Below are 17,028 nucleotides of genomic sequence, written 5' to 3'. Positions count from 1 at the left end.
TGTTTGCAGAATTTATGTCCTAAAATTAAAAACGTTGTTTAACAAACTATCATTAAAATATTGACACAGTTCACTATTTGTTACGAGGGAGGAGTGCAGAGAAAGGGACAGGCAGGTGTTAGAGAAGCACGTGCACAAGTGCCGACAAAGTTATTGATTCATTAACCTGTGCTGTGCCGTCTCCATCCTTTCTCGCACACCCGGCTGTCCCTTTCTCTGCACTCCTCCCTCGTAACAAATAGTGAACTGTGTCGATATTTTAATGATAGTTTGTTAAACAACTTTTTTATTTTTAGGACATAAATTCTGCAAACACCTCTCAGAGTTGGTCTGACGTTTTCATTATGATCAGTGTTTCATTGAGTATTTTATGTTTATAAGTTTTCGAGTTAGATTGCAATTCATCGGTCCGCTTTTGAGCCAAACGGACTATAGCATTCAGATGAGACTTGATTTTCCCTATTGTTACATGTTTGTAATATTACTTACTGCACTTATACATGTACTTGCTACTCAATCCAGTCACACTGGACTTGTTGATGCCTTAACCCAACTCCAGCTCTGATGACACCATAGGTGACCTGAAGAAGTTGATAGCAGCACAGACCGGCACCAGGTGGGAGAAGATTGTTCTCAAGAAATGGTATGTAAAGCAGTCACCAGGGCCCATGGGGATTTGAGTAATACTAATATGATTTCAGGAGGAAGATTGGACAATTCTACTGTAAAAGCATAACCAGTTTTACTTCAAATATATATATACGTATTCCTTCATTTTTCTTTAAAATATTATTACTCTCTTGCGTTTGGACTTTCAAATCTCGAGTTAAGATACCAACTTAAAGGAGTCATCAGTGGTCTTTAGAAGAACACAAAAGAACTTTTAAACATTTTTTTTAAAATTTATTTTTCATAGGATTCATAATTTGTGCTTTTGATTAAATATCATTCAGGTGCTATATTCCGTAGAACTTGAAAATATGGAAATGAGTGTATTGATTGAGAAAAAGGGTAAATTTATGAATTACTTACATTTTTTGCAAATCTTTCCGTGATTGCAGAATTGGACATTTTGTCTAGGACTGGTTTTAGATTTCAATATCTTATTGTTGGGCATACAGAGTATGGGATCAGGTATTCAGGCTCTCAACTGACTGCATTTACCTGTAGTGATAGGACCGCCTGCGTGGTGTAGTGGGTTCGATCCCACAATTGTTGTTCTCTGCCTGATGCTCGGCATTAATGGGTACAACAAGGACGTGTCTGAGTGGGGTATTCATGCTTAACTGCGGCATGGTATCTCAGCGAGCTGGCACTATAGAACCAGTTTAAGTCTGGGCTAGTACAAGCAGCCACACACACACGCATGCACGTCGTCACATGAGTGAAATATTCTTAAGTACGACGTTAAACCTCATTTCACCTTCACCTGTTGTGATAGCACATGGTGAGACAGAGATTCACAGGCTGCTGTGATAACGCTGGGTGACAGCAGCCTTCAGTATTCACTCACACCTTCACCTGTTGTGATAGCACATGGTGAGACAAAGATTCACAGGCTGCTGTGATAACGCTGGGTGACAGCAGCCTTCAGTATTCACTCACACCTTCACCTGTTGTGATAGCACATGGTGAGACAAAGATTCACAGGCTGCTGTAATAGCGGCTGGGTGATTCACTATTCACTCACACCTTCACCTGTTGTGATAGCACATGATGAGACAAGAGATTCACAGGCTGCTGTGATAACGCTGGGTGACAGCAGCCTTCAGTATTCACTCACACCTTCACCTGTTGTGATAGCACATGGTGAGACAAAGATTCACAGGCTGCTGTGATAACGCTGGGTGACAGCAGCCTTCAGTATTCACTCACACCTTCACCTGTTGTGATAGCACATGGTGAGACAAAGATTCACAGGCTGCTGTGATAACGCTGGGTGACAGCAGCCTTCAGTATTCACTCACACCTTCACCTGTTGTGATAGCACATGATGAGACAGAGATTCACAGGCTGCTGTGATAACGCTGGGTGACAGCAGCCTTCAGTATTCACTCACACCTTCACCTGTTGTGATAGCACATGGTGAGACAGAGATTCACAGGCTGCTGTGATAGCGGCTGGGTGACAGCAGCCTTCAGTATTCACTCACACCTTCACCTGTTGTGATAGCACATGGTGAGACAGAGATTCACAGGCTGCTGTGATAATAGCTGGGTGACTGCAGCCTTCAGTATTCACTCACACCTTCACCTGTTGTGATAGCACATGGTGAGACAGAGATTCACAGGCTGCTGTGATAACGCTGGGTGACAGCAGCCTTCAGTATTCACTCACACCTTCACCTGTTGTGATAGCACATGGTGAGACAAAGATTCACAGGCTGCTGTGATAACGCTGGGTGACAGCAGCCTTCAGTATTCACTCACACCTTCACCTGTTGTGATAGCACATGGTGAGACAAAGATTCACAGGCTGCTGTGATAGCGGCTGGTGACAGCAGCCTTCAGTATTCACTCACACCTTCACCTGTTGTGATGGCACATGGTGAGACAGAGATTCACAGGCTGCTGTGATAACGCTGGGTGACAGCAGCCTTCAGTATTCACTCACTCCTTCACCTGTTGTGATAGCACATGGTGAGACAAAGATTCACAGGCTGCTGTGATAAGGCTGGGTGACAGCAGCCTTCAGTATTCACTCACTGATAGCATATGATGAGACAGAGATTCACAGGCTGCTGTGATGGCGCTGGGTGACAGCAGCTTTCGGTATTCACTCACACCTTCACCTGTTGTGATAGCACATGGTGAGGACAAAGATTCACAGGCTGCTGTGATAGCGCTTGGGTGACAGCAGCCTTCAGTATTCGCTCACACCTTCACCTGTTGCGTGTCTTCATGGTTGAGACAAAGATTCACAGGCTGCTGTGATGGCGCTTGGGTGACAGCAGCCTTCAGTATTCACTCACACCTTCACCTGTTGTGATGGCACATGATGAGACAGAGATTCACGAGGCTGCTGTGATAACGGCTGGGTGACGGCAGCCTTCGGTATTCACTCACACCTTCACCTGTTGTGATAGCACATGGTGAGATTAAAGATCTCACAGGCTGCTGTGATAGCGGCTGGGTGACAGCAGCCTTCGGTATTCACTCACACCTTCACCTGTTGTGATAGCACATGATGGGACAGAGATTCACGGGCTGCTGCGATGGCGCTTGGGTGACGGCAGCCTTCAGTATTCACTCACACCTTCACCTGTTGTGATAGCACATGGTGAGACAAAGATTCACAGGCTGCTGTGATAGCGGCTGGGTGACAGCGGCCTTCCGTATTCACTCACACCTTCACTTGCGATAGCACATGGTGAGACAGAGGTCACAGGCTGCTGTGATAACGCTTTGGGTGACAGCAGCCTTCAGTATTCACTCACACCTTCACCTGTTGTGATAGCTTACATGATGAGACAGAGATTCACAGGCTGCTGTGATAACGCTTGGGTGACAGCAGACCTTCAGTATTCACTCACACCTTCACCTGTTGCGAGCAGCGCACATGGTGAGACAAGATTCACAGGCTGCTGTGATAACGGCTTGGTGACAGCAGCCTTCAGTATTCACTACACCTTCACCTGCTGTGATAGCACATGATGAGGACAGAGATTCACAGGCTGCTGTGATAACGCTTGCGACAGACAGCCTTCAGTATTCACTCACACCTTCACCTGTTGTGATAGCACATGGTGAGACAAAGATTCACAGGCTGCCGTGATAACGCCAAGTGACAGCAGCCTTCAGTATTCACACCTTCTGCCTGTTGTGATAGCACGCTGATGAGATTAGAGATTCACAGGTTGCCAGGATAACGCTGGGTGACAGCAGCCTTCGAGTATTCACTCACACCTTCACCTGTTGCGACAGCTTTGTGGGTGAGACAAAGATTCACAGGCTGCTGTGATAACGGCTTGGTGACAGCAGCCTTCAGTATTCACTCACACCTTCACCTGTTGGGCGATAGCACATGGTGAGACAAAGATTCACAGGCTGCCGTGATAACGCTTGGGTGACAGTAGCCTTCAGTATTCACTCACACCTTCACCTGTTGTGATAGCACATGGTGAGATTAAGCAAAGATTCACAGGTCTGCTGTGATAACGCCAGGGTGACAGCAAGCCTTCAGTATTCACTTCACACCTTCACCTTTTGCGATGCGATAGCACATGGTGAGACAAAAGATTCACAGGTTGCTGTGATTAACGCTGGAGTGACAGCAGCCTTCAGTATTCACACACACCTTCACCTGTTGTGATAGCACATGGTGAGGATAAAGATTCACAGGCTGCTGTGATAACGGCTTGGTGACAGCGGCCTTCGGTATTCACTCACACCTTCACCTGTTGTGATAGCACATGATGAGACAGGATTCACAGGCTGCTGTGATAACGCTTGGGTGACAGCAGCCTTCAGTATTCACTCACACCTTCACCTGTTGTGATAGCACATGGTGAGACAAAGATTCACAGGCTGCTGTGATAACGCTTAGTGACAGCAGCCTTCAGTATTCACTACACCTTCACCTGTTGTGATAGCACATGGTGAGACAAAGATCTCACAGGCTGCTGTGATAACGCCTGGTGACAGCAGCCTTCAGTATTCACTCACACACCTTCACCTGCTGTGATAGCACATGGTGAGACAAAGATTCACAGGCTGCCGTGATAACGCTTGACTGCAGCCTTCAGTATTCACTCACACCTTCACCTGTTGTGATAGCACATGATGAGACAGAGATTCACAGGCTGCTGTGATAACGCTGGAAGACAGCAGCCTTCAGTATTCACTCACACCTTCACCTGTTGTGATAGCACATGGTGAGACAAAGATTCACAGGCTGCTGTGATAACGCTTGGGTGACAGCAGCCTTCAGTATTCATCACACCTTCACCTGTTAAGCGATAGCACATGGTGAGACAAAGATTCACAGGCTGCTGTGATAACGCTGGCAGACAGCAGCCTTCAGTATTCACTCACACCTTCACCTGTTGTGATAGCACATGATGAGACAGAGATTCACAGGCTGCTGTGATAACGCTTGGGTGACAGCAGCCTTCAGTATTCACTCACACCTTCACCTGTTGGGCGATAGCAATATGGTGAGACAAAGATTCACAGGCTGCTGTGATAACGCTGGGTGACAGCAGCCTCTCAGCATTCACTGCACACCTTCACCTGTTGCGATAGCACATGGTGAGACAAAGATTCACAGGCTGCTGTGATAACGCTGGGGTGACTGCAGCCTTTCAGCATTCACTCACACCTTCACCTGTTGTGATAGCACATGGTGAGACAGAGATTCACAGGCTGCTGTGATAACGCTGGGTGACAGCAGCCTTCAGTATTCACTCACACCTTCACCTGTTGTGATAGCACATGGTGAGACAGAGATTCACAGGCTGCTGTGATAACGCTGGGTGACAGCAGCCTTCAGTATTCACTCACACCTTCACCTGTTGTGATAGCACATGGTGAGACAGAGATTCACAGGCTGCTGTGATAACGCTGGGTGACTGCAGCCTTCAGTATTCACTCACACCTTCACCTGTTGTGATAGCACATGATGAGACAGAGATTCACAGGCTGCTGTGATAACGCTGGGTGACTGCAGCCTTCAGTATTCACTCACACCTTCACCTGTTGTGATAGCGACAGAGATTCACAGGCTGCTTTGAAGAAACGCTGGGTGACACCACACTTTGCTATTTACTCACTCACTCATTTGTCTTCCTAACATGTCCCAGCGTCCAATGGTTTGGAGTAATTGGAGATCAAATACCTCATGGGCCCTCATTATATTAGTTTTTTTCAGGGTCTATCCTGGCCTCGTAAATGTCATTGGTTCACCCAATTATCTGCGGTGATACAATTTGAAGTGTATAGTTGCAGCCTATTGACGTACCAGAAACCTGTGATTGTGGGCTAGGTTGTTTAAAGGTTTACAATCACCAGGCCTGTTGGTTTCAGCAGAGTGGTAAATGTCTCACACCTGCATCACCTGCGTTTTGTTTTCAATAAAGTCACCTCAAGATTAGTTACTACTATAATATCACAGCAATGTATCTGTCATTTTGGTGTTGTATGCTGTTTGTTCTAATAATGGCAGGGAACTATATGCATTTATTGAAATGCATGCTGTATTGAAAAAGACTTTAGCATTTTGATAGATCTGGATTATATTCTGGATATGACCAACGAGGGATTTGTCCTTTCCGAGTCATCTCCCTTAATCGGACTGTGGGTTAATGCAGCAGTTAATGACCAGGGTACCGTTGTACGAAACAACCCAAGCAATAAGTCTAGTGTAAATCTATGTTACGATATGGGAGTTTCTGTCATCTTAGTGCTAAGATTGCTTTGTACAATGGCACCCAGGGGTGTGCCACTCACATACTCTGCCAAAATCGGAATGACAAATTTTCCACTGAACTGTGGATCATCAGTACCTCTATTGCTTGTTAAACATTAACACTGTTTTTGGTTTCAGGTACACAATCTTCAAGGACCATGTGACGCTAGGCGATTGTATCCTTTCCTATATGAGAAACATTTCAACGAATAACCTAGCCCATCCTGTCAAATGGTAATGCTGTAGGAGTGGTGGTGATCCAGGTGTGAAGCATACCCCACAGAAGTTTGTCCCCAGCTTGGATACAATATGTGAAGCCTAGTTCCCGTGATATTGCTGAAATATGCATAAAAGTGGCATGAAAACCAGCTGAATGACTCTGAGATAAATAAATCTGCTCACTCACTTTCATCCTGCCTCTTGAAGCTGTTATTCATCATGCCTCATTCTCAGAGTATACGTTTGACTCCAGGATGGGACTTACCCCCCCAAATGTACTGGAATTTGTACTAGAATACTGAGAAAGTGTAATCCCAAAATGTGACATGTTACATCTGACAATATAGAACAAACTTTATGGATAACAACTTCTCTTTATTCGTGAGTGCGACGTTTCGATACAGATTCTTGTACTGTTGTCAAGCATAATGGAACATGAAGAAGGGGGAAGTATATATATACTGGATGTAACAATGTAACAAAGAAAACAACATAATTAACATAATTGGCTAGGCAGAAAGCTGATGAAGCCAGAGAGTAGACAAAGGACAGGCGTGGAAGCCAATGATGTACAAATAATAATGAGATGTTTATACAGCAGAGTTTATACAGTAGATTGGGCTTGGTGGATGAGTGCATCTGTACAAGAATCTGTATCGAAACGTCTCACTCTCGAATAAAAAGAAGTTGTTATCCATAAAGTTTGTTCTATATTGTACTTCCCAACTTCTAAAATGCCACTCAAAGAATTTACATTTGACAACATTTGAAAAGGCCTTGTGTGTTCATAGCTTCAGTAATTTACACCAATGTACACTTGTCAGAGGGATACGGAAGGTTTGTGTTCCAGTTGTCAGACTTAAACTTGAGTGAAAGCAGTGGTGGCGGGTTCGGCGAGATCGCTGATTTGTGTGCTGGTGATTAGGTGGCTTCAAACCCCTGATGAGATTCAACCCCCTAAACCACTAAATCTGTATTTCCCCGAGAAAGTGTATTCACAAATACAACATGTTACTTTTGCGTGTTAGCATAACCCTTTGGATCTGTGCCAGTTTACACTTGTCAGAGGGGTGCACAAAATTGCTGGCTTGAATTTTTCATGAAACAATTTTGCTGCAGTGCATTGCATCTGCATGTATTCATGGTCTATGCAAGCCCAAGAAGTAGTTAGGACAATCTGGCTACATCCATGTTTGGTTTAAATTTACGTAATCAAATTAATTAATTATATAATTATTCCAGCAAGCCAAGCCATTTACCTTAACATACACCAAGATGAAATTCACGATGGGATGAACCTTGAGCTGTATTATCAATGAAGAGTGGTTGTGAGGAAAGTATCGTCTGTGCTATGCCTGTCTTTAAGCAAGTTACCTTGGCTGCTGGCTCCCTGTACAGTGGCAACAATACCCAGTGTTCCCAGGGTGGATGAAGAATGACAGTTGTATATATGATTCATCAGTCTCATTGGAGCTCAACATTATAATCATTTTTTATGATCATCCATACTGTCCATCTTAGTTCCATCACAAGAAAGATTTGTTTTTCATTTGGTTGCTTATGAATATTTTCTTACCATCAAAATTAATCAAGAAATACGTCTGACAACTCGTAATCATGCTTTTTAAATTGAGTATGAATTAAGATTTAACAAAGAATGTGATTCGTAAAAAATAACAGTCTAATACGAATCAGATGTTTAGTTTTCGAATCATGTGAGGTTGCCTCAGGTTAACCCTCAATAGACTTGGACTCTTCATTCCAAATGAAGAATATGGGCGTCTGTAACACTTTGATCTGTAAGCTTCATGAATCAAGATGGTTTTATTTCTTAACCACCTTGTTTTCATTTGTAACAAAATAACAGTCTCAGAAAGATACCATTTGCATCAGAAACAATAGGATATATAATATGTGGCTTTCAGAACACCCAGAATATATTTGTTTTCAAAAGAAAGAATTCAGATAAATAGCCATTTAATGGTTTTGGTTGATAATTTAGAACCATCAGTTCTCATTGACTGATAGAATGTTTATGTGCATGGAAGAATCCTTAGTTATAAAAGACAAGTTAATTGATGGAAGGTTAGTTATAGATGCAGCATAGAGGTTACGTATTTCTTGAGGACATGTTTGATCATTTGATTGTCAAGCATCTTCGGGAGCTTTAAGGTGATAAAAATGACAAATATCAGTCAATGTGGTGTTGGTCTGTGTTGGTGCAAGTTGCCCCACAGAGTTCTGTCCCTTCCAGGATCTGGTCATCTGTCTTTGTAAAATACTGTCTTTATGTATCTTTGGTTTTGAGGGCATGTGCTCATTTCAGTCAGTCAGGCCAGGCTAATTGTTGGGTAACTGTGTCTTGATATGTTTCCTCCATGAAGTATACAGGGGTTGGTGGGTAGCCAAGTGGTTGTCATGCTGAAGACTTAGGAACGTTTCTCACATGGGTACTCACTCTCACATGGGTACAATGTGTGAAGCCTATTTCTGGTGTCCTCCTTGATATTGTTGGAATATTGCTAAAAGCGGAGTAAAACTAAACTAACTCACTCACTGTATGATGAATATCTGGTTTGGTTTAAAATTACACAATTTATGGGGATAATCCATAACGAACTCACATGGTGGTTGATGAAACAACCATACGTATTTGAAACAACCACTTCACCTCAACCTACAGATCCCACTAGTCTGACACTGATTGGTAATCATTCACCCTTTTCAGATAAATATATCAAATAAACATGTATTAGGTCTCATAATGCAAGCATTAGATGTAATCTACATAAGTGTATTTTGATATTGTCAATCCGTGTGAAGCCATTTCTGGTGTCCCACACCGTGATATTGCTGGAATATTGCTACAAGCAGCGAAAAAAACCTAAACTCAGTCACTCACTCAGATGATATTGTCAATCCAATTCACTTTCAAGATACTAATATTGAGGAATGTTGTGGTTCGTGACAACCAGTACCCATTGTGAAGGTTCTGCATGTTTGAAATTGATACATATGTGTTTATATAAAATGCTCTCCCAGTGATGTTACCTTTATGTCATGTTGTCAAATACTGATGATTTGTTTTTAATAAAAGAATTCATTGATTAAAGCGTGTCATGTTTGTATCTCTAGGGATGTGTTCCTCACAAATACATTTAGTGCATACACAATATACTGTAAAGATCCCGGATAGGATTGAGACTGCCTCCGTGGTGTAGTGGTTAGAGCCTCTGCCCGGAGAGCGCAAGGTCGCGGGTTCGATCCCCGGTCGCGTCATACCAAAAGACGTTAAAATATGGTACTTGTTGGTCTCTGTCTGGTGCTCGGCATTTATGGGTACAACAAGGACTGGTCGGCTTGGAGTCAGTATAATGTATCTGAGGGGGGTATTCATGCTTCACTGCGGCATGGTATCTCAGTGAGCTGGCACTATAAAACAAGCTTAAGTCTGGGCTAGTACAAGCAGCCGCACATACACACGCATGCACGTCGTCATGTGAGCAAAATATTCTCAAGTACGAGGTAACACCCAATTTCACCTCACCTCACCTCACCCCGGATAGGATTGATCTTCAGCTACCCATGTTTGTCACAAGAGGTGAATGATCATGTGGCCAGGTTCACTGACTTGGTTGATGCATGTCATCGTGTCCCAGTTCCATACATTGATGCTCATGATTTCTATCACTGGATTGTCTTGTCCAGTCTCGATTATTTACAATCTACCGTGATTTATCTGGAATATAATATTTTTTTCTTAAACCCTTTGAGTTGTTTATGTACAGAATAACAATTGCGATGTCTGTGATTTGGTCCTTCATGGGAGTACCCATGAAGATCCGGGTTAAAAGTGGTCTTCAGTAACCCATGCCTGTCGTAAGGGGCGACTAACAGGAACAGGACGCCGTTCCTCAAAGCAATCGTAACCCTAAGACGATCGTAACTCCCACACTTTAACATACTGTAGACTTACGACAGTCGTAGCGCTAAGGTGATTGTAACTCCCATACTTGAACATAGACTTACGACAGTCGTAGCGCTAAGGTGATCGTAACTCCCATACTTGAACATAGACTTACGACAGTCGTAGCGCTAAGGTGATCGTATCTCCAATACTTGAACATAGACTCACGACAGTCGTAGCGCTAAGGTGATCGTAACTCCCATACTTTAACATACTGTAGACTTACGACAGTCGTAGCGCTACGAAAGGGGGCTCTGGAGGTGAGGCTCGCTGACTTTGTTGACACATATCTTATCCCAATTGTGTAGATCGATGCTCATGATATTGATTGTCTGGTCCAGACTCATTTAATTCCAGAAGACCGCCGCCATGTTGCTGAAATGTTGCTGAGTGTGGCGTTAAACAACAAACAAACAACCTTCAGGGGAACTGTTCTCCCTACATGTCATGAACAAAATCAATTCATATTTTTTTGTAAAAGGTTGCTCACTCCCCTCTAGTACATATGTACAGAATTAATTAACCATCCCCCACCCCCCACACACACCTCCCGAGAAGTTCTTCTGGGCGAGAACAAAATGGCTGACCTTTCCATAAAATCCCCCCTCCACACACACGCACGCACGCACGCACACACACACACACACACACACACACCATAGGCCATAAATTACGGTCTCCAATGCTCTTTCACCAGAATGAAACTGGAACATTTCCGAATCAAAACATAATATTTTTGTAGACGATGTAAATGTCCTCCGTGTTGACCCTCACTAGTTTTATGACAAACTACTTATCGAGGGTATATCTATATTGAGCTCCATTCAGTCCCATGGCATGTTTAGGATATATACCTACTGTTTTGGATAACATGGCCGATTCCATATGAGAAATCAACAGGTATCGAATCTATGGAAATATCAGTTGAACACGGCGGTGTCGACATGTGTTAATATGTGAACAGTTTTGGAATTATAACTCCAATTTGAACGACGGTTGTTAAACCAACATTTTTTATTCGGGTGTCCAAAATTATGATACAAATCACCAGAGTTAGTCTCTCGATTTCATGTGACTGTGCAAAATTTGGTTTTGTGCAATTATTAGATTTTGTGTTATTGAGCAATTCATAGGTCTATAATGAAATCAAACGGACTATACTATCGTAATCATGCATGTATTTTGAATGTATGTTTTTTTTTGTCGTGACAACTTCACTGGTTTCACAGACACACTGACCGCTATCGTTGTCGGGAATAAACGGACGTGAGAAGGATTTTCAAAATGCACGAAAAGGGAATAGATGGTTTTGACAGACCACGGACAGAAAACAGACCAATCGGAAAACTGTTGCCTGAAAGCAAGAACAAGAATACTCATGTTGAAAACTATTTATCACTAAAAACATGACAAATACACGAATAATTGCACAATGCAAATCTATGTACAAATGAGGAGGTACGAAATATGCAGAAAAGACAATTGATTATGATAATATGGATAGTGTTATAATGCGATGAACCAGTTCTGTCTCTGGGTACCATGATGGGATAAGTATGCAGATGCGATACCCTGGCAGGGACTACTTGGTGTAAATCTTATTGTCTACTGTGTTACTGTATCTAAGATATTGAGTGGATATAATATATTCCTGAACACTGGTTACGGGGTGAGAATATTTATTCTATGTGTAATAATAACCACACGAAATGGCAATAGGACGTAGACATAAAGCGTCGCCAAGCCAATCAAGCGTAAATTTGCCAGACATGAGAAGATGTTGAATTCCAACACAAGAGTGAGTGAGTGAGTTTAATTTTGCGCCGCTCTCAGCGATATTCCAGCTATATGGCGGCGGTCTGGAAATAATCGAGTCAATCGAGACAAGACAATCCAGTGATCAACAGCATGAGCATGGATTTACACAATTGGGACACGATGACATGTGTCAACCAAGCCAGGAAGGCTGACCTACCGATCCCGTTAGTCGCCTCTTACAGCAACACAAGACAAACGTATTGCTTGTGCAAAGAGTGCGTGTGAAGTGCTGCCTTTAATTAGGAGAAAAGGCCGATGCTCCAACCATATCAGGTTAAAGGAGGGCACATAATAATGTGGTGACCCTATCTATCCACCCTTAAGTTTTGATAGAGAAAGCATTCATTAGTACACATGAAAAATAGTATTTCTGCAGCTCTGATAGTAACTGTTAACATACAAATATCCATCAAAGGGCATGTTAGGCATGAATATTGTTAAAGGACTTAAAACTATTATGTACATGACTGTCAAAATACATCATAATGCATCTGCCATATTATGTCGGTGCATAACAATTGCCAAAATCTATTGTGTATTTATCAACATCTCATGCTGAAGGTATGACTGAATGAAACGAAATGGTTTTACCAGTACACGAAAACAAATCTAAATTTAAGCAATCATACTATAACCTAAACTATAAAAAATGAATAGAAATCTTCGTAAAGGAAACCAACATGTATTCCCATTAAGTCGTATGTACACCATGCATTACTTGTTTAAGTGGCATTTACAAGCTGGTATGATGAATAGGAACATTTGTTATGGATAAACAACTTCTTTGTTGCAATAGATCGACGTTATCATCACATGCTTGATAACGGTGTTCTACATCGAAACATCGCATCTATTGCAATAAAGAAGTTGTCTATCCATTAAACGTGTCCCTCTACACCACGTATTGTCATGTTTAGTGTATTAAAGTGCTCAACACCACTAATCTCTACCGTGACAAACATCCATGATTTCAAGGTCATAATGGCTAATATCGCAATGTGACCTGAACGTCAAATGGCTTCGGGTTTCGAACGAACCCAACACCAACCCCATAGTCGTATTCCGCAACTTCTGGAGGTCTGCTGAAGGAGCACTTCTGCAACAGACCAGTAAAGAACAGGAATATTTCCATCCTGCCCAAGAACTCTCCAAGGCACTTCCGCCTTCCAGTAGCAAACGGCAGGAACTCCTCCAGCAGAGCTTTGTTGATCTGCCCGGAAGAGTCCAGGAAACGTTCAGGACGGAACACTTCCGGGTCGCCCCACACGTCAGGGTCGTGGCTCATGGAGTAGAGGTTGATGAAGACGACGGTGTCCTTTTTTACGCTGTATCCTTGAAACGTGATGTCAGTTGTAGTATAATGCGGTAGTGATAGAGGAGCTAGTGCAGTGATGCGCATGATTTCGTGTATGCAGGCTTCGGTGTACACCATCTTTCCGCGGTCTTCTAACGTTGGTCTCCGAGACGGCCCCACAACGTCGTCAATCTCCTGCTGTACCTTAGCCTGAACCTGTGGATTGTCAGCCATGTACATGGTCGCCCACTCCATGGTGGTAGCCACCGTTCCAAACCCTGCACCAAACAAATCGTCAATTGTTGAAAAGATCCGAGCACTACCCAACACCTGCACGTCCTCGCTGTTGCTGTCAACGATGTCTACAAACCCATCAGTAGCGTCACGGAGGTGATTACGATCAAAGGTAGTCACATGTTCCTCCACTTTTTTCTTACGCGACTCAATGAATTTCTTGATTAACCGGCGAAAATTAGTCAATGTCCATGGGATCACAAATCGGAGCCAGGGAAATATGTCAATTGGATTTCCTGTCGATACTGTCTCAGTGAACTCTTTAGATTGCAGGATGAAGTCTGTGAAGTCCGTCCTTTCTCTGATGTCTTCCTGGCGACCATAGCAGATCTGGTATATGATACTTCCCGCAGCAAGAAACACGTCATCGTGCGGACAGAAACTTGTTCCTCTTTTGGAAGCAAATGAGTCAACAACTGTATCTATCTCTCGGTGAATAGCCTCTTCCATTGGATTGGATTTGGCATTTGCGAAAGTTGCAAGGACTTTATTGGCCATTTTTCTGTGTCGTAAATAGTCCTGACTGAACTGACTAAAGCTTACACCTTGACCATCATAAAGGACAGACGATGACGTTGTGTAGAACTGCGGTCGTCCAGAGAATGCGTCACCTTGTTCCACTAAGGCCTCCTTAATTGCTTTCTTGCCATTGATTACGAGAGCTGGCCAGGTGCCTAGTTGAATGCGGAAAACATCCCCGAATTTCATTCGTAGCTTTTGGAAGGTGACGTGAGGCTCAGTTCCCAGGAGAGGCAGATGGCCGAGGACTGGGTATCCCCACGGTCCAGGGGCTGCGTTGTTATTACTTTGAAAGTATCTGAATAACTTGATAGTTGCGAAGGACGCAATAAACGTGGCCACTGCAACCTGGATCTCCATTGAGGAAACTAATGCTGCCATGCCTCCTGCTGACGAGTGTTGCCCTACCATGGTTCTGAAGTAAGATGAAACTTCGTCTGAATCTGAAGAAATATATGCATGTTTTAGACAAAACCCATCTGAAGTAAAGATTATGTATAAGTTATGTATAATATGTTTGTATAACTTGCAGGTTTCTTTGATTGGCATTCTAGAAGTTGAGGCGATGAAGAATGAGGACAATTTTATGGTTATACAACTTCTTTATTCTGTATAGGCGACGTTTGGACATCGATTCTAATGTGCTTGTCAACGACATTAGAATCTATGTCGAAATGACCCCTATACAGAATAAAGAAGTTGTATATTCATACAATTGTCCTCATTATTAATCTGCAGGTGTTCATGAGTATTTAAGGCATTGGAAATCGTTGTCAAGGCGATCCTTGCAATGTTCGCCTTCGAGGTTACAAAACTTATATAACTATATTATGTAAACAGGGCATGCACCGACATGATGGGGCGCCGTGTCATGAGTATATATCGGTGTTAGATAACTTCTGTACAGCTAAACGACTCTTATTCACACCAACATGCACGCAATATGTGAAACATTTATATGGCTATCCTTGCATAACGTCCAGTTCATGAACTAGTTCTACATGTCTATAGCGAACATATACTCACCCGCTTCGTGTTTACAAGCCTAAGTCGTCTGCTTGAAAGTGTGTCACTGCTCACACAGACCCGTCCGCTCTGCAACCACGTGACTTAAACACGTGACCCACATCGCGGACAACCGGCTCACCAGTAATTTGGGGTCGAAGGTCTCTCGCCTTTTTTCGTTCATGGGCTCTGCGAACGAAGCAATGTACACTCTTTGAGTCAGTCTATATTATTTGTGTTTCACTTTCCCCTTCCCCGTCCTCCACTATCCCCCTGCTGAAAAACACGTTATCTATGTTCAAACAATCGCCCGCTTGAACCTATATCCTTCAATGGTGGTAAAACACATGCCCTGTCTGTACAATACAGTCTTCGCTCATGTCGCTTGTGGGCTTGCTCATGCAGACGACGGCTGGGGGTCATGTCAAAGTGCCCCTTTGTGTGGTCCCAGCATTCCCCTATGCTACACTGGTTTCGACGGCCTGTCATGTTAGGCATGAATTTAAAGGCCTTGTTCTTCCCTGAGTACCTCTCACCCTAAAGCCCTAAATGTTTTAATGGGTCTCGAGGTGGTGTGGTGGGGGCTTAGTTTGTGTCAAAATTATATGTGTGAGACTGCGTGTGTGTGTCGTGTGTGTGTGTGTGGTGCGTGTGTGGTGGGGTGTGTGTGTGTGTGTGTGTGCGTGTGTGTGTGTGTGTGCTGAGAGTGAATAAGTTTCATAACATCATCGTAAGTGGAGTATTTACACCGCGCTCGACGCCTCCCATTCTTGGTGTATGTCACGTACGGTTGTTTAGTCAGCTTTGCCCCCCAAAAATGAAATGCACAATGCCATTTTAGAAAGTGGTTAAATGTAACATATGTTATATTTGGGCTTAAACTTTCTTTAGTAAAGTACAGATTCTAGTACTTTTTGGGTTGAGTCCCATCCGGGATTCGAACCCACACCCTCAGAGTTAGGCACCTAAACGCCAGCACACAAGTCAGCCGCCTAGACTGCTCAGCCACCGCGGTTTCCACAAACATGGAAGTCGGACAACTGGTAGTCTAGACTGCGGGCTTTGTGTGCCCCTCTGATAAGTGTTAATTGGCCCGGCTCCCACGGCCGACAGCTATGAAATACACAATGCCCCTAAAGTAGCTGTTCGGTACCCTCAGTGGTAAGAGTTCCGTCCGTAACCCCCGCCCGCAATGTATTCTATTTATTATGATTATTTCTAGGGTTTAGGTTTAGGGTTTAGATTTATCACTTTGTTAGGTTTAGGGTTAGGGTAGGCTTTCTATAAAAACAATAACATCTATTCTTAGGCATATAATGATAAAAAACGGGGGTATTTTGGCGGAAATCTTTCCAATACGTTAAATTCACATAACATATGAAATATAAATGGGGGTTCATTGACAAGAATCGCATTACTACTTATCAAACTGAACACAGGTCCTGTGTCATACAGCTGTATAGCTATAGTGTGTTTGCAGTTAAAACGTACCGAGAATACCCCCCCT

The 17,028-nt window shown here is 43.2% G+C and overlaps 1 protein-coding gene across 2 annotated transcripts; it reads right to left on the bottom strand.

The window, feature by feature from the left end:
- Positions 1–12,948: 12,948 nt before the first annotated feature.
- Positions 12,949–15,639, bottom strand: LOC124270773 (cytochrome P450 1A2-like). Of its 2 annotated transcripts, none has more exons than XM_046705811.1 (2): positions 15,543–15,639; positions 12,949–14,931 (listed from the first exon to the last, which is right to left on the bottom strand). In XM_046705811.1, the coding sequence occupies exon 2, from the start codon at positions 14,925–14,927 to the stop codon at positions 13,395–13,397; it is 1,533 nt and encodes a 510-aa protein (XP_046561767.1). In that variant the 5' UTR covers positions 14,928–14,931; positions 15,543–15,639; the 3' UTR covers positions 12,949–13,394. The 2 variants fall into 2 exon arrangements, with proteins under 2 accessions (XP_046561767.1, XP_046561768.1); XM_046705812.1 differs by having other exon boundaries at positions 12,949–14,959; positions 15,543–15,632.
- Between the last annotated feature and the right edge of the window lie 1,389 nt (positions 15,640–17,028).

The sequence above is a fragment of the Haliotis rubra genome, unplaced genomic scaffold (genome assembly GCF_003918875.1).
Source record: "Haliotis rubra isolate DU_JTF1 unplaced genomic scaffold, ASM391887v1 Scf1546, whole genome shotgun sequence".
NCBI lineage: Eukaryota > Metazoa > Mollusca > Gastropoda > Lepetellida > Haliotidae > Haliotis > Haliotis rubra.
Note: the sequence above shows the minus strand (reverse complement) of the source record. Positions and strands in the feature narration are given on the sequence as shown.

Excerpts from the sequence above, each read along its gene's own strand:
- LOC124270773 (XM_046705811.1), bottom strand. The coding sequence starts at position 14,927 with ATGGTAGGGCAACACTCGTCAGCAGGAGGCATGGCAGCATTAGTTTCC.